The sequence below is a fragment of the Monopterus albus genome, unplaced genomic scaffold, assembly GCF_001952655.1.
Source record: "Monopterus albus unplaced genomic scaffold, M_albus_1.0 scaffold420.1, whole genome shotgun sequence".
NCBI lineage: Eukaryota > Metazoa > Chordata > Actinopteri > Synbranchiformes > Synbranchidae > Monopterus > Monopterus albus.
In genome coordinates this window covers 168191-185801 of record NW_018128300.1, presented here as the reverse complement: position 1 = coordinate 185801, position 17611 = coordinate 168191, and the positions used below count along the sequence as shown (strand labels likewise).

The following is a 17611-nucleotide window of genomic DNA, read 5'->3' as shown; positions in this document are numbered from 1 at the left end:
AACCAATGTAATGCAGAGAAGAAAAAACATATATTGTTACCTCTACACTGTGTGGTAGTCCTCTGTCCTGTAGCCATGACCAGCTGTGCCACATGCTTCCTCTTATCTCAGTAGTTGTTAGGCGACACTTCGTCTTTAGAGTCAGTGCTGCCTGCTGACCTCCAAACTGGGACGCTAGGGTCAGTACCTTCCCTGCAGCAGAACCAAGCTCTACCTGCATCCACAGTGAGTGTGACACAAACTGCCTTTAAATGCAATAAGCAAAAAACAGTCACTTCTTTATATTTGATTTGTCAAATGTATATGAGTTTCAACCTGGATGCTGTTGTTTGCAGGTACTCCCAGTTTCTTCAGATAGTTCACTGCATGTCTGAAAGTACTCTTCACTCTCACTGTTTCAGATGCCTTCACCACTGTCGTCTCCTGCGTTATCTGCAAAACATTCAAAACATCAGCTGCAGCAGCTCTTATACAGAAGGCAAAATCAGAACATGCGTATTTAGAGAAAACCAGTTTCCACAAAAACACATTTTGTCTTTCTGCTTCTGTCTGAATATTGCTGTCAGGTTATTGTTGTGAATAAAAATATGGTCTTACCATCTGATTTCCTGCACTGCTGTTTAACATGTAAAACCACGAACCGTTGCTGTGACTCCTAAAATGTATTGTTACTGTGGCATTTGCAGGCAGACCTAGTTTCTTCAACAAGGGCACAGTGTGGTTTAGAGTAAGTGATGCTTCATTTTTATCCTGCAACAACAACAAAACCACAGAATTAAAAACAGAAAAATTAAGGTTATATCTTTATGTAACATGTAATACAACGTAATGTCCGATCTGCTGCTTTTTAAAGGCAATTAATTGAAATGTGTGAACAAATGCTAAATCACAAATGTTTTTGAATATTTCCATGCCTTAGTTTTCTTAAGAGCAACTAAAGCCTCTAAGTCTGTAGGCTCTATCACCATGGAGACCTGAGATTCTGCAAAAGTTGGGGAGACGAGCAACGACCCAGTAAGGTGCATCCTGTCAGGACTGCCCCACTCCTCTCAAAAAGATCAGAGAGCAATATAGTGGAATTATCACAGAGTTGATCGCAGTTAGTTACAAACGATGATGGAATAATTTATCATTTGCTGTACCTGAATCCCAGAGCAGTTGTTGTGATACAGCAGCGAGCCCTGCAGGCCTGATTGTGACATCACAGCTCCAGTGGCTCTGACAACACACTGGTCCAACTGAAGAAGGGCTTCGGTGTCATACTGTTGTTTTCCCATCCTGCTGGTTACTCTCGCTCTGATGTGTTCAGGTAACCCTCTGAGAGCAGGAAGGTTGTGACTGAGCTCACCCTCCACACTCAGCTCTGGCCAGGCCTTTGCATTAAGCTTCAGGAGAGTCCTTTTGCCCTGCAGATCAGTGTCCACCATAGCTGTCCAGAGACCCTCGGGGTCCTGCCACACTGAACCATTCAAATGGGCCTGGAAAGGATCAGAAGACTGTCATGTTGACAGTGACAGCTGTCTAAATACATAAACACTGGATGTCTCCAAAGAGTTCTGATATATAATGGATTCTTGGAAGGAATACTGATGGAATAAATATTAGAATTGATCTTCTGTGGGTTGGTGATATACTCTAAGCCAGGGTGAGGTTTGGAGTTAAATATAACAACCTACAGTATATATGCATACACTAATAATGCACCATAGAGTAACATAAAGATTAACATCAAGTAAGAGGGTATTTTAAGCCTGGTTTTGGACAGATGAGCATAGATATAATATTGTGTGTGATGTTGTTTTGTGAAAAAAAAAAAAAAATCAAATGATGTATGATAAGATTATAATTGTAAACACTGGGGCATCATTATAAATTCTGGTTTTAGGTTAATGATAAACAGTTTATAGCAAAAGGTGCAAACAAAGTAATACATTTTGAATTATATATATTTTTCGCTTGTTTTGCTGTTTCTGTTTTTATTTGCTTCTGTATGTAGGATGAATTGTCTCATGTATATGTATACGTTTATGTATTTATGTAAGCTGAATAATGTTTTAAAAATTTGCACACACATTGTGCTAACATATTATCTACCAATTTGAATCTTAACTGAAATTTCATCAAAATGAACTTTTGGACTTCCAGAATCAACAATGTCTCTACCTGCTTAGGTTTTAGTATGGGTTTGATGTGATTCATATCTGGAGTAATGATCTTGCAGAAACCTTTATTATCATTCAACTTATTTTTCAACTAAGCTTTTGTAACAATCCTCATAGCTCTACCTGTAACAGTGGGCATTTGGACTCCAGAGCCCAGAGCCAAAGTGTCCTTCCTTTGGCCTCTGTGATCCTATTGGCTCTAATCTGACATGTCCCAGCTCTGACGAACAGCCTTTCAGTCTGCTCTGGGCCTCCAGGAGCAGTGGCCTCTATGCTGACCGTCTGTGGCAGGCCCCAGCTCCTCAGCCCAGAGAAGGAGTGAGTGAAGGTCCCGGAGAGATGTTGAGGCCTGCAGGATTGACTCAGCTCCAAGGAGAGGTCTTGTGTGTCTGCCCTCAGAGAGGAGGTCAGCGTCAGCTGGCAGGGAGCGACTGACAGGAGGCCCTGAAGAGTCAAGAACACTGGGAGAACCGTTCCCTGTGGCCCAAACATATGTGGAGAATGTTCATTAGTTTGGAAAAACTTTTGTAATAAGTAGTTACTCATCATTTTTACCCTGCACCATTCAGGCAGAAGGTGTCTCACTTAGCAGCTGTATCATCCCCGGTGTTGTTTTGCCCTGCTAATGATACATAAGAAGCTTGACCTTCTAACATGCTGGAAACTGTATTTCAAAGGAAGCTGTGTTATCATAGACCAGAGTGAATCATAGAGGAAATCTTAATGCTTCTAACTGTGATGAAAGCATTGACAATGCATTGTCACAGTTTGGTGTAATAGCAATATTTACAACTTAAACATATTTGTTTATTCAGGTTTCCTCAAGCATTACTACACAGAACTGCTTGGTTTTCTTACCTGCAGAGCAGGACAGTAGTTAGTCACACTGACAGCATAAGAAGACTGGTCCCCTTCTGTTTCTTTAGTCTTCCCCAATTTGCTCCTGAAATAACAGCGTCCCAGCTCCAGGCCAACCTCCACACCGGGCAGATGTGTAGTTGAGGCATTCAGGATTATCGCTACATGGGTGGGAAATGCCGGTGTCTGTACTGTCTCTATGGAATGCTGGATAGATGCTGTCAGACTAAGACTGGGGTGAGAAGTTAGGCAGAGTACAAAGCTGCCTTTCTGTCTCGCCTCAGAGTAAAGAATGGTGCTGAGATTTCTGGACCCACCAGAATGGACAACAGAGACGTTGACTGAGGTCTGTGGGGGAAGCACAGTCTATAGTGGGGAAAGAGAAAAAATATAGAAAATAAAAATTAGATTTGGTGTTAATCTTCATTCCTTCCAAACAAATTAGATTCAAGAGTTCACTATATAAAGCTGTGTTGTCAAAAATAATCAAATTCTCATAAATATTAAATTAGACACAATTTAGACATGACTTAAAAAAGAATCTACAGAAATTCCCATATACACACGAGACCATTACTGAGCACAAAATACAGCTGGGGCTTAAGAGAGCATCATAAGCTTTTGTTTGTTCATAAACCAAAGTAATGGACAAATTTAAGTTTTGCCCTGGTGGTAGAAAGGTTAAGGGATCCCCTTAGTAACTGCAATTAGTACAATTTATCCTGTGGTGACAATTCTACCACCAGGCTAGCATTCATTTCAACTACAGGTCATGTTACTACTTTTTTCATCCAGTATTGGTGTTATCAGTCACCAGCAGAAGCCCCGAGCACACACCACATTCCACTTCAAGCTGGGCTTGACCAGCTGTGGTTGGTTGATATGCTAACTGTGAGCCCCCCTGATAAGCCAGTAGAGGCTACGTTTTACTGAAGTATGACCCTGAAGGAGGTGGAGGGTTCCCAGGCAGCAGTTATGCCCATCTGAGCGGGCTAGATGTCCAAAGAGAAATGAGCACTTTCAGAGACGGCTGTATTGTGGAGCTAACCTGACTACTGCAGGTTCATTTTGTTTGGGATGATGGAGGTTATACTGACATCTGCCCAGATGCGACACCAACTTTCCAACCTCATCTGACCTGTCACCTCGACCTTGTGCGTAACACTGTAGGTCCCATACTCAAGCAGCCCAGGCCTCTCCAACCTCAGTCCCACATTCAAGTTTGTTCCCCAAGGACCAACCACCAACATGAGCCCCACTGCCCACCTCTGAGGCCCTGGCCGAGGCAGGAGCTTCAGTCCAGATTTGGTGGGTATGCCCAACTACTGTTTGTCAGTAATAGCACACAGGAATGAGTAAGGTTAGCTCTGAGCTCTCGCTGACCATTAGAACTGTAACAGCCTTTCACTTGAGCACTGAGGCTCAAAAGAGTGATAGACAGGCCATAGCAGAGCCTGCTGTGTGATCGATAGGAGCGAAAGGCTTGTACCTCCGCAGGACGACCCACCACATTTCCGTGGCACTGGGCTGAGAGTCGGTCTGCAGTGGCGCCCCCTGTGCAGTTCACCTGTGAAAACAAAAACCCCTGTTGGCAAAGTTTGTTTTCAAAGCAGAAACTGATGGAGGAGGAGGGAAATTTTTCTTTGGAATTACTGAACTTTAAACCAGTAACATAAAATATTGTGGTACATAACATGCTTCATTTTTGTTGGTAAGAGTTAAAGGCAGACATTTTTAAGAGAACTTGTAAAATACAATTTACCTGTAAAAATGTGGGAATGAGTCCCTGCAGTAGCTTTGTCTGTTGCCATATAGACATTACCAGTATAGCTGTGCTGTTTCTTGAACCAGTATTTAAAAGGACATCAACCAGTCTTTCATCTTCCATGAGAAGAACCAAACCTGAGTCCAGCCCTGCTGCTTCTAACTGAGAGAAGAATGAAAACATAAGAATATAAGGTATAAAAAACACGTATGTCCCCAGGAGAGAAAACACATTAATAATCTAGAAAATGTCATAAAGCCATATCAGCCCTGCACCTGATAGTGAGCTTTGGCTTGAACTGTGCTCAACAGGCCTCTCTTCAGCAGGGCTTTCACTTGGTGTTGTAGCCTGGAGAAGTATTCCCATCGTGGGACAAGTTGGTCTGTCTTGCCTCCATTAAACTCTGCTTTTAAATGTTCAGGTCCAGCCTGCAATTCTGCCAGGACTGACAGCCGACTACCATCTTGGCCCCAGCTCACCTGGGCACTACTATTAGCAGGTACACCTGCCAGTAATAGGAAGGCAAAGACACTGAGAGAGCAACAAAGATTTATAAGCTCTAACGTATATTATGTATATCTTAATATTTACCTGAGGCCTCAAGCAAGCGGACAGAGTGAGAAAGTTGGGTGTAGACCTCACTCCACCCGTGCTTCCCTTGTTGGCGGCTCACATTCACACACAAATTCTCCTGCCCCAAACCAACACACAGCCAATCACGGGCCCTGTGGGACTTTTCCCCCCTCATGTCTTCTTCATCTCCTTTGTTTGGAGATTCTCCAGGATCCTCCTGATGCCTCAGCTCCACACTGCATAACGTGTCCATTACTCTAACTCTTAACTGTCCTGCAGCGCGCACACACATTCAGCATTACATGAGCTTACATTTATATAGCTTAGACAACTCCTCAGTCATACCACACAAATAAATACCGGTACATTCTTGATGCTTTTTTGGGCCAACACAGCTAAATGTCTAAACTAAATGACACAAATCAGGGCTTAATATAACAGCTGTTAGTATAAACATTTTCATATGATACCTTTGATGAGCGTGTCAGACAGTCCCAGTGCCCCGTTCAACCACAGGGCTGGAGGAACAATAGTGAGGTTGGCCATGGAGTGCTGCAGGTCCCCTGACACAGACAGCTGGAGCCCCCTGGTATTTTTTAGTGAACCTTTCACCTGAACTAGCAGAGCCTCATGTCCATGTGTATAGGAGCCATGTAGAGATACACTGGGAAAGCAAGAGACAAGCAGAAAACAGAAATCCAAATGAGATCAAAAGTCAACTTTGTTCATTAGATTATCAATGTAGATCTCTTAGCAGGTCAGTGTACACACCTGTCAGAGGACATGTTGGCAGCCATGTTTAGATGCAGGTTGCTGGCTGTAGTCAGCAAACTTTGGGATAAGTTCACCCTCAGTCCCACAGCTCTGTCTTCTCTCTGGAGGAAGTGGGACAGTTGGGCATCCAGATTCACCCTGTCCTTCCCATCAGTCCTCACATATACTGAGCTGCTCCCTTTACCAGGCACTGTATACATGTCTGCAGTGGCCTTTACCTTAGCAGAAGAAACAGTAAGGTGAAAAGATAGTAGAGAAATATAAAAAGGTTATATGAAATATAAAAGATACAAAACACAAATGCATCCCACCTCTAGTGTTTTGGGAATCTTTGATTTGAAGGGGTGACTGAGAGACGAATGGAGTCCAACCCTGCCTGATGTTCTGTTCAGCTGTACAGAAAACTAAAAAACAAAACAAAACAGACACCTTGGTACCACAAATTTATCAGAAACACCACTGATAAAACAAGCAATAATTAAAAAACGTTGTTTGCTTTACTCACTTTACACTCCTGTCGCTCTATTCTCAGCTTCCCTCTGGTCTGATAATCAAAGTCAGTGTTGTTTTTGGGGTTCCAGCATACATCTGCCTCCATTATAGCAGAGGAGGGGAGCTGCAGCTGTAACAGCAATAACATCGAACTGGTCACAAGTTTGGCCTCCTCTACTGTAAACTACACTATACACTGTTGACTGTGTGACTAGTTACACTGCCTGACTGCATTCACAATACATTATATAAATGACCACTTTGCACAAAGTGTGAAATATTGAACCAGGCATTGTCACTTTATCAACTGAGCATTTGTCTCATTGCGGCTGGTTTACCTGGAGCTGGTGGGTGAACTTGGCTTTAACCTTTATTGCTTGGTGACTTGAGTTCAAAGGGTTTAACTGAACTTGTCCAAAGAGAGTCAGCCTGTTCTTGCTGCCAACTTGTAACCGCCCTTGTATGTCCTTCTGGGTCTGGGAAGAAATATATCATATAGAAACATGAATGTTTCCCATGCTGAGTATCCACTTACTGCATGTACAGTCAAGTCCTTAAATATTTAAATAATGAGACAATTTTTGTAAGTTTGCTTCTGTACACCACCTCAGTGGATCTGAAATAAGAAAACAGAAATCCAAATGAGATCAAAAGTCAACTTTGTTCATTAGATTATCAATGTAGATCTCTTAGCAGGTCAGTGTACACACCTGTCAGAGGACATGTTGGCAGCCATGTTTAGATGCAGGTTGCTGGCTGTAGTCAGCAAACTTTGGGATAAGTTCACCCTCAGTCCCACAGCTCTGTCTTCTCTCTGGAGGAAGTGGGACAGTTGGGCATCCAGATTCACCCTGTCCTTCCCATCAGTCCTCACATATACTGAGCTGCTCCCTTTACCAGGCACTGTATACATGTCTGCAGTGGCCTTTACCTTAGCAGAAGAAACAGTAAGGTGAAAAGATAGTAGAGAAATATAAAAAGGTTATATGAAATATAAAAGATACAAAACACAAATGCATCCCACCTCTAGTGTTTTGGGAATCTTTGATTTGAAGGGGTGACTGAGAGACGAATGGAGTCCAACCCTGCCTGATGTTCCGTTCAGCTGTACAGAAAACTAAAAAACAAAACAAAACAGACACCTTGGTACCACAAATTTATCAGAAACACCACTGATAAAACAAGCAATAATTAAAAAACGTTGTTTGCTTTACTCACTTTACACTCCTGTCGCTCTATTCTCAGCTTCCCTCTGGTCTGATAATCAAAGTCAGTGTTGTTTTTGGGGTTCCAGCATACATCTGCCTCCATTATAGCAGAGGAGGGGAGCTGCAGCTGTAACAGCAATAACATCGAACTGGTCACAAGTTTGGCCTCCTCTACTGTAAACTACACTATACACTGTTGACTGTGTGACTAGTTACACTGCCTGACTGCATTCACAATACATTATATAAATGACCACTTTGCACAAAGTGTGAAATATTGAACCAGGCATTGTCATTTTATCAACTGAGCATTTGTCTCATTGCGGCTGGTTTACCTGGAGCTGGTGGGTGAACTTGGCTTTAACCTTTATTGCTTGGTGACTTGAGTTCAAAGGGTTTAACTGAACTTGTCCAAAGAGAGTCAGCCTGTTCTTGCTGCCAACTTGTAACCGCCCTTGTATGTCCTTCTGGGTCTGGGAAGAAATATATCATATAGAAACATGAATGTTTCCCATGCTGAGTATCCACTTACTGCATGTACAGTCAAGTCCTTAAATATTTAAATAATGAGACAATTTTTGTAAGTTTGCTTCTGTACACCACCTCAGTGGATCTGAAATAAAGCAGTCAGTATATTATTGAAGTGTAGACTTTCAGCTATAATTCAAGGGGTTAACAAAAATATTGTGTCAACAGTTTAGGAATTATAACCATTTTTATGCATTGCCCCCCATTTTCAGAGGCTCAAAAGTAAATGTACAAGAAAAAAATGCATTTCCGCTATCTCTCTGACAGGTTCACTTTGTTCTGTAAGCCTTCACTTGCACTGTCACCTCTTTGGACCGCATACCAAGAGGTCCAAAGGACAGCAGCCAGATGCAAATTCAACACCTGGAATCAACTCCAGACCTTTTATCTGCTAAATCTGCCATCAAATAACAAGGGAACACTTGGCCACAGAACTGCTTGTCAGTCAGTTGTCCACTTACTTTTGAGCCTCTGAAAATGAGGCACTATGTATAAAAACTGTTGTAATTCCTAAACTGTTTACACAATATTTTTGTGAAACCCCTTTAATTACAGCTGCAAGTCTACAATTCAATAATATATCAACTGCTTTATTTCAGATCCACTGAGATGGTATACAGAGGCAAAATGACAAAAATTGTGTCCTTGTTCAAATACTTATGAACCTGAATGAAATTTATGGTAGACAAGTTAAGGCATTTCTCCACACTGTTTGATATCACATAAACTGAACTACTTCCTTGATGCTAGCATGCATGTGTGATGCTACATGTTTAGAATCTTTGGAAACATTGGTACGTGGAGCACAATTTAAAATAGTGTCCTATGAGTATGAAAAATGCTTGTCAGCATAAAATGTTTGTGAGGATGGATGCACCAAGGTGTCTACAGAACTGAGATGTTGAATTAGAAATAGCTTTTATGTTAATGTCGCTTTCACAGTAAATTCTGTGATGCTGTGAATGATGAAGTCAGTTTACCTGGTTGCTGAATATGGTCACACAGATTTCTGAGTCTGATGGAACAGTGTCAGAGCTGAAAGGATGGATCAGTGCAGAACAAATCTGAATTTGAGCCACAAAAATGAAAATCACTCAATAGAATACCAAACAACGGCTTCTCTTTAACGAGCATCTGTTGAGTTATCAAATTAACCTGTGCTCAACTTACAAAAGGACTCGGTGGGTGGTAGCCAAGGGTGAGGGTGTGGGTGACCTCTCCGTTGCCATGGAAACCAGCTTTAGACTCCAGGATGTAGAGGCCTTTCAAGAGGTCGACAGTGAAAGTTTCCCTGAGAAGGAGTGTCTGAGGGAAGGTCTGGAAGGGCTGTCTGTGTGAGATGGTTATGTTTCACAAATCAGCAAAGCTCTCGCTGTGTTTTGACATAAAATCATCACTGTCCTAAAAAACACCAGCTGATTCATTACAAGAGAATCAGACTGGGGCACAGACCTAAGCCTGAGCATTGCAGTTTTCTGATACATTTGCTTGTCCTTCCTCAGCTCTTCCACTGCCCCCTCAAACTCCAGCTCTGTGGATGGACTCTTGGGCTTTGAGAAGGTCACCTTCAGTGTTGCTTGCCTTTTTTTCAAAGTCTTAAACAAATTGGAAAACAGCCATCAATTGTCAAAACATTAACAAACTACACATTAAAAAGCTTTTTAACTTGCCTAACCTTGCCTAGGGTGTTCAGGGCAGCAGCGAGGCTGATGTTGTGCTTGCCATAGGTGGAGGCCACCTGCAGGATGTAGCTGACTTTAGAGGCCTCCAGAGAGATGTCCCCTCTCAGGGGAGGGGTCCACAATGAGCTCAGGGAGCAGGAGGCGTTCACACATTGTTTCCCCACCATGCTCCACCCTCCTGCCTGGGGAGGAATGGAAGAAGAAGGAAGAAGCACTATTTAACCAGTGATAATTATTTAACCACAAAACTGAATTGACCTGGCACCTCAGTGAACAAAAGGTTTTATTTAGCCTTTTGTCTTGAGTGCACATACATACTTCACTACCTCAAAATCTTGATATTGATTGTGTATATCAGTATGCACAAACAAAATTCCCATCATCCATCATCCTGTCTAGAATTTCCCTGAGTCGACTGCTAAAAGCTGCTGCTCAGAAGCAGCAGCTTCCTCTCTCCTTTACTTTGAGGTAGGTGACAGCTGGTGTGTAGAGCTCCAGACGGGTTTCCCTCTCTCTGCCCCTGTCCCTGTAGAAACCCTCCAGGATGAGGTTACGGATGGTCAGCCACTTGCTGGCTGTCAGCTCCGACGTGAGCTGGAGTGTGTAGCGCTGGAGTTGGCTCAGCTTGTGGGAGGTGTAGATGTACAGCCATGGTGTGTCCATGTTAAATGTGCCTGGATGATAATAAGAGAGAGAGCTTGTGCTGCTAAGTGTCTCCCTGCACTGCAGAGAAAACATATGTACAGTAAAAATCTAACAATGTAAGGTGATTCTGGGAATCAAACATTATTCTTACCCTCCCATTTCTTCTTCAGGGGATCTGTAGGAGAGCTTTTCCAGTATAAACCTGCCACCAGGGGCATCAGGTTGTTGTAGTTGATTTTGAGATGAGTGCTGCTCTCAGACCCGAGCTGTCTCAGGTGAGAGTAGAGGAGCTGGGTCCTGTAGTTTAGATTCTTCTCTGGCATATGGAGACTGAACTGTAATAACACAAGAGGGAGTATTTAATTTGACTTGCTTAGAAAATGTAAATACAAGATCTATGTCATAGTAAGAATGTGTGTTGGTTCAAAGTAAAAACCTTTTCTCACAAAATAGAAGTAATTTGTGTAAAAGGCCCAAGCAGATGCAGTCTGTTTCATATCTGTTTACCTCCAGTGTGTATCTGGTGTGATTTGGTGTGGACTGGTTTTTAAAGGACTGACTCAGCAGGAGTGTGCATTTGTTGTTTATCTCATCCCAGTGTTTCCCATAGCTCACATCCAGGGTTGATTTAATGTGGCTGGGGCTTTCCTCATGTTGGAGGTGGACCTGAGAAGAACATGCACTACAGTACAGACAAACCACAGAGCTTCTAACTGCAGAAAACATTTATTTTAGAAAGGAGCAACACTGGCTTTTTCCTGTCTGCAGGTACCTTGTGGCTGATAGGAGCTGTGTTGGAGCAGTAGAATTCATGATCCACTCTCATGATATAGGTACGGTTTGAGTGCCTCTCGCTCCTCGTTCTCTGAGACGTGTAGCACTCCTGACGCAGGTGCCGGGCATCACCTGTAGGAGGGTCAGATAGGATAGGTCAGTAACAGACAAAAGGATTCACCTTTGCTGTTGAGTTTTTCAGCTACAGTAAATAAAATAATCTGGATGAATATACTGCGGTTAAAAGGACTAATGTTTGCTTGTGTCTTTGGATAAGCTGTTCCTTTAATTTATTAGAGTTTTATTTGTTGTATGGTGTCAAACCTTTACATTTTTCAGTCCCTCACCTCCCAGGCCATATTTGAACCTGACTGCGGAGCTCCACAGTGAGCCCTTCTGCTCTATCAGTCCTAGCATCCTGCTACCAACCACACCAGGTAGGGGGAGCTCCGCCTCCAGAGAGTACTGGCTGCTGCTGCTGCCGTCACGCCTGCGCTCCAGGGCCACTGACATGAGGGATGAGGAGTATGGAAGAATTACAAGTAAAATTCAAATGCTGAATGTAAATCTACAGCTTCCGGAGACAATACTGTAAAGGCATTTTATTTGCTCATGCAGTTTGGATACCGGACAGTGACGCAGTTTCTCTGAACACATTCTTCACACTAGCAGAGAAGCTGGTCTTCTTGCCCGGTCCACGAGTAACATTAGCAGAGAGAATCATGGGATGTCCATCAGTGGCCATTTTGGCTTCAAGGTGGTATCTGGTCCTTTGCTCTAATAGGAGGATCTCAGTGTCAACCAAACCCTACAGTGGTAGATATAATGAACGTTTTTTATAGTGGAGAAATTGCCTTAGGATTAAATCCACCCAAAGGAAAAATCAGGAAATTATTTTATAGAAACTGCCAGTTCAGTGCTCACCATGATATAATAATGAACACCATCAACTGTCAGCTCCAGCTTCCCTGACTTTATATTCCTCTCTTTTTCAAGTTGCCCTGAGAAAATGACACATTTTCAGCATTAAACCTGAATAAGAGGGAGGAATTTTTTATGGTGTTGCTGTGGGACTGACCATGTATGTGGATGGTTTTGAGAGGATGAGTGATCCTTAGCAGCAGCCGGTGAAAGCTGAAGGCCAGGTCCAGAGACATGTCCCTGGGGATGGAGGACTGAGGAGTGGCCAGGAGGAGGTGGATAGAGGCCTCTCTGGGGAGCCATGTGCCTGTCTGAAACACAGCTTTGACTGTTAGCCACTGTGAGAGAGATCAGATGCGCAAGTGTACCATCGTGCTTTTTAAGCCCTCGAAGAGCTTATCATGGTCACGGAGCTCTCACACAAGAAATACGCAGCTGCCTCTCAGAGCAAAGAGAGAATCAGCTCAAAGAAACTCTCTGGAAATTCACTGGTGGTTCCATGTACCTGTGGCAGTAGTGAATAGGCAGCCTCCAGCAAGTAGTAATGGAGACTTCTGTCCAACTTTAGCAGCCTGATGGAGAGATAGACAGGTCCAGGAGGGGGAAGTGAAAGACCGGCAGCAGGTAACGGGTAAGATGAATTGGAGCACAGCTGCCAGCCGACCATCTTAGACCCTTTAAGGAAGCAGAGATCAGTGTTTGGTAAATGCTTGAGCTATAATAAAAATAATAATAGGTCACAGTGGTTGAATGTGGCCAAATATGAGCTAATGATAACAATGAAGCAAGACAAATTTTAAGCACTGTGTGAAGTAGTTCAATTCATTTTTGGAACAACAGGAATAATGCAATACTGGCTAAACACAGTTATTTAAAGTAAGATACAACAACAGTAGCACTTAAATATGAAACAGTAGAAGCAAAGACTCAGATACGCTGTGGCTTCAGAAGACCAGCTATTAGCCTGACAAATTACAATATGTAGTAAATTATTTAAAATTCAATATCAATTATCTATTATATCTATTATATCTATTATGAAATCAATATTAAAGGCTCATTCTGCTGGACAGTTTCTCTTTATCATATGGATGTCATGTATGAGGGCTTACAATTCTTTGGTGTGCAGGTGGTCTTCTGGACTCGACTCTTTGACCCCCTTATCTCCTCTCTGTGGTCTCCACTGAGCTGAAACACTTGGGAACTGGTGACAAAGAATTCAAAAAGAGGCTCTTTCTAAGAAATAAAGGATTCTGACTAAATTAGGTCAGAATAATTCAAACTCATTTCTAAATATAATACTGAGGATTTACAGTAATTGATTAAAATGTCGACACTAACCTCAGAGAGATGATGTCCATGATGTCCTCGGGTGTGTTAAGCATGACCCTGACATCCCGCCCCTCCTGCAGCTGAACACTGCCATCCAGACTGACAGAACTCCTTATCTCAGAGACCCAGTCCACCGCAGCCTGACCCAGTGCGCCGTCAACCCCAAACCTGGCTGACAGCCCCACATAGGTGCTGAGAAAACAGAGACCAATTACAGATGGTAACCAAATGTCAGAGCTAGAGCCTCTAATGCATTTGGTAGTATGGAAGTACCTGGGTTTGATGTATCCAGTCAAGGAGAAGTGAGATGTATCCCTGTAGTTCATATTGCCCTTCAGGCGCAGTGAAATGAGGGAGGTCATGTTGACGCCCAGTTTGACAGGCAAACCGGACAGAGAGGGTAATACCAGCTCCTCTGTCATCAGCACAGCCCTGTGGTTCAAGTGAACCTCATGACCCTGAAGAGAGGAGGTAAACAGGTTGTGAATCAAGAGTCAGACAGAGTTTAGAAACTGCGGCAACAATCGACACAGTCATACCTTCAGCAGTTTGACAGCCATTCCTGCCATGCTCAGCGAAACTTGATTGAACTGATTGTAGAGATCATCACATGTAAACACACTGATCTCATTCCCAAACACCTTTATACCAGCCCAACACCTGGGCCTGCTCTCCTTTGGTTTCCTCCTCCCAGACAACTGGAAACAATCAAACCAATGGCATTGTATGAACATGATGGAACAGACTATGTTAACCCTCGATCATTTGTTAATTAGGCGTTTATAAAACATTTCTGAGTGCTGTCTGAATTTTGTACATGTGTATATATGTTACTTTAGTTGAGTTTAGCAGTTTTTAGGTGTGAGTAGGTACAGATATTTGTATTGATAACCTATAATCTAAATTGCAATGTAAATGGTTACAGATCCAGTGAGAAAACCTCCCCAGCTCCCCAGAGCTGTCGTTGTGTGGTCTTTTCCCACATGACCAAGCTTACACGTTAAACCTGCTGCCATAATTATTCCTCTACTGTAACTGCCCAGTAAAAACTAGCACAGTGGCCTCACCATGGCCTTGGCCTGGTTCAGATAGCTGCTGGTGCTGGATGAACACATTTCTCTTCCTCTATGGCTATCATCTCTTTTTCTTCTTGTCCTCTTCGCCTCCTTCTCCCGTGCATGTTTTTGACTTTGAGCCGTGGCCTCTCCATAAGGGTCAGGGCTCTGGTGACCAAAAATGTTCTTCAAAAGTGGTTCAGCATTTTCGATGTAAAGGTCCACCTATGTTGGGAAGCAAAATGCATACAGTCAACACACAGTGCTTGTGTATTTTTTCCAGTAAGCCTCTAAAAGACTCTCAGGAGTAAAATCAAATGGATATCAAACTCACTTCCAGTAGGCTGTGGGCTCTACCATGAAAATACACTGTGAGGTTGGCAGCAGCAGATCTTGGGAGAAATGATTTGGGGGAGAAAATCAAAGATGTTTCCACATTTACAATTCCCATACCTGAAACAAACAGGAAAGCAGAAAAGTGTATCATTAACCTCTGTTTGTGTAATTAGCAGTATTGCAAGTGCTTCAGTCTGCCTCTATTTGGTGTGCATGTTGTATACTGTGCATGCTAGTGTTCAATTTTTGTAATTAAGAATTCAGATACTAATCATAAAAAACTGACTATCGTGCTCAATTTAAATCTAGAGTAGGAACAGGAAACCATCATTACCTGTGGCAACAGTGTAGTCTGAATAGGAGGAGTACTTAAAAAATTCTGCCTCAAAGTCTCTGCTGATAATGTCATCAGGCAGTGACTCAACTAGGGCCTGCTTCATGGGGTCCTCGCTCCTGAGGACATTAGTCAGGTGACTCCATACATATGAGCCCACTAGAAAAATAGGAGAGCAAAAGCGTATAATGTCAAAATGAACAAAAAGATAAACAAGAAAAAGGGTCTGAAAAGAAATCTTCTGTCTTTCCCCTTTTCACCTTGCCATTCATTACACTAAGGGGTAAATCTATAAGACAGTCAAGTTAATTATTGATAGTGATAATTATATCACTATCAATAATTTAAGAAACTCCATCAACCAGCTGAAATAAAAAAACTACAATAGTATAGATTATTAATAGTAAAATTGTCTCAAAATTACATTTCATGAATATAAATCATTGACTGTATAAAATATGGACATCATGAAAGCTCCCAGAAGTGAAGCCAGCACGACTCATTTGCCCCCTGGTGGCTGGTTGCAGTATAGGTCATAAATCTGGCCTCCTCCATGTTAGTGGATGGGACATGAGCCAAACTAAAAACAAAGTACAAATCAAATAAGTGTTTCCCAGAGGTCACTTTTCTGCCTTTTGGTAGATATTATATTATTTGGTAGATGTGTGTACAAGTGGCCATTTTTCTGGGAAGCTTGTTTTTAATATGTTATTTGATGATGTATAAAGGGGAGTATTTCAGTTGATTTGACGGTCCAGTGCTGTCACTCCACTTCTGGTCACTACTGTGCAGAATCTGGTTTTAATAAAGCAAAATGGCAGCCCCTGTATTCATTATATTTTGGCTTCATTTCTGCATAGAGGAGGGAGGCGGAGACACCATTTCCACTGTGCGTATATCAGTGATATAAATGCATACACATGCAGCTCCAAGATACACAGAAGCTAGATAAATCTTTACATAACTCACTCACAGCTGCCTCAAAGATGGCTAAATCGCAGCTAGCAGCCATTGTCGGCTGGTTACCAGGATATAGAAGTTTGACAAATATAGCCATTTTTAAATACTAATTTCTTTATTAATATTCATTTTTCTTTTTTTTTTTAAACTAATTTCTCAGTATTCCTTTTTTCATTAAGTGTTTGCATTCTTTTGTCTAGGCACTGTTGCCACTGCTGACAAAATCTATTACAGACATTCTCATTATCAAACTACACAGCAATTCCAACCAGACCTTGGCTGGAGGTCTCATTCCTCAGTGTCTTCCTCACCACTTCGAATATGTTCTGGTTAGGGCAGTGCATGAGCTGCTGGTATGCAGCAATTCTGACCTCAGGGTCCTCCTGGGAGGAGCAGTACAGCTGCAACAGCACAGACCTCTGAGGGAAGGAAACTGCTGTCAGTCACTGATGTTGGACCGTCACTCACCTCATCACCCCAGCTCATCATGGATCAATTACCAAGCCATTAGGCTTCTGTGATATAAAGTAACTCTATGACATTCATGTCAGCATTGCTTAACTAGTAATGTACTTGTCATTTCCTGATGTCAGTGTTACAAATTATTATCTCACTACTGACTAAAGTAGAGCTGTGTCAGTATAAACTCACATCAGCTGAACAGGGAAAGCGTCTGAAGGTCTGGACAGCAGCCAGTCTCAGCTCTAGTGCTGCTGAGTGGCTGAGAACACAGTGCTTCAACAGAGGAATGAAGGTTTGAGCACACAGGCCAGTGTTTCCCAAGGATTTCAGTGCATAAAAAACCTGTCAGGCAACATAAAAAATTCTAATTGGACCAAATATCTGTCAGCTTTTTATAAAGCAGACATTGTTTAGATAACATTAAATTGTCACCTGATTCAGTGCCGGTACTTTACCTCTCTCACTCGAGTAGGTTCTTCTTCGTTGCAGCCTCCCTTCAGTGTTTCTTCTAATGTCTGGATGAAGGTCTGTACCTGAGGAAGTTCAGTGCAGGAGGTTTGGGATCTTTGGCAGAGTTGATAAACCAGAGATGATCCAGCCAACAGGGCCTTGGACCGTACCTCTGGGACCTCCAGTAAGGCCTAACACAAACAGCAGCAATACAGTACACTCAGCACACACTGATGAACTTGCATTCATTTAACTAATATACCTTATGTGTAAATACAGGATGTAGTTTTGGAGGGAGAT

General features: G+C 42.5%; 1 protein-coding gene and 1 long non-coding RNA gene across 2 annotated transcripts in view; both read right to left on the bottom strand.

Annotated features, from left to right (window-relative positions):
• The window catches only part of LOC109951951 (uncharacterized), a 36397-nt gene that overhangs the window by 14962 nt on the left and 3824 nt on the right, over positions 1-17611 (bottom strand). The window contains exons 11-48 of the mRNA XM_020586742.1: positions 17317-17502; positions 17051-17203; positions 16674-16818; positions 15440-15598; positions 15104-15222; positions 14782-14994; positions 14254-14412; positions 13988-14172; positions 13724-13906; positions 13495-13586; positions 12888-13057; positions 12540-12693; positions 12386-12462; positions 12089-12269; positions 11809-11967; positions 11460-11593; positions 11195-11353; positions 10839-11022; positions 10505-10716; positions 10036-10224; positions 9813-9955; positions 9531-9690; positions 9341-9424; positions 8168-8305; positions 7843-7959; positions 7649-7741; positions 7335-7555; positions 5829-6022; positions 5377-5631; positions 5061-5290; positions 4783-4947; positions 4510-4587; positions 3021-3386; positions 2286-2639; positions 1143-1478; positions 598-750; positions 316-432; positions 41-214 (exon numbers count right to left, since the gene is read on the bottom strand). Coding sequence (XP_020442398.1) covers positions 41-214; positions 316-432; positions 598-750; positions 1143-1478; positions 2286-2639; positions 3021-3386; positions 4510-4587; positions 4783-4947; positions 5061-5290; positions 5377-5631; positions 5829-6022; positions 7335-7555; positions 7649-7741; positions 7843-7959; positions 8168-8305; positions 9341-9424; positions 9531-9690; positions 9813-9955; positions 10036-10224; positions 10505-10716; positions 10839-11022; positions 11195-11353; positions 11460-11593; positions 11809-11967; positions 12089-12269; positions 12386-12462; positions 12540-12693; positions 12888-13057; positions 13495-13586; positions 13724-13906; positions 13988-14172; positions 14254-14412; positions 14782-14994; positions 15104-15222; positions 15440-15598; positions 16674-16818; positions 17051-17203; positions 17317-17502 — 6591 coding nt within the window. The remainder of the gene's footprint in view (positions 1-40; positions 215-315; positions 433-597; positions 751-1142; positions 1479-2285; positions 2640-3020; positions 3387-4509; positions 4588-4782; positions 4948-5060; positions 5291-5376; positions 5632-5828; positions 6023-7334; positions 7556-7648; positions 7742-7842; positions 7960-8167; positions 8306-9340; positions 9425-9530; positions 9691-9812; positions 9956-10035; positions 10225-10504; positions 10717-10838; positions 11023-11194; positions 11354-11459; positions 11594-11808; positions 11968-12088; positions 12270-12385; positions 12463-12539; positions 12694-12887; positions 13058-13494; positions 13587-13723; positions 13907-13987; positions 14173-14253; positions 14413-14781; positions 14995-15103; positions 15223-15439; positions 15599-16673; positions 16819-17050; positions 17204-17316; positions 17503-17611) is intronic.
• On the bottom strand, positions 6519-7098 carry LOC109951953 (uncharacterized). The gene is made up of 3 exons (XR_002273684.1): positions 6963-7098; positions 6638-6754; positions 6519-6536 (listed from the first exon to the last, which is right to left on the bottom strand). It is a non-coding gene; the product is annotated as an uncharacterized LOC109951953 (long non-coding RNA).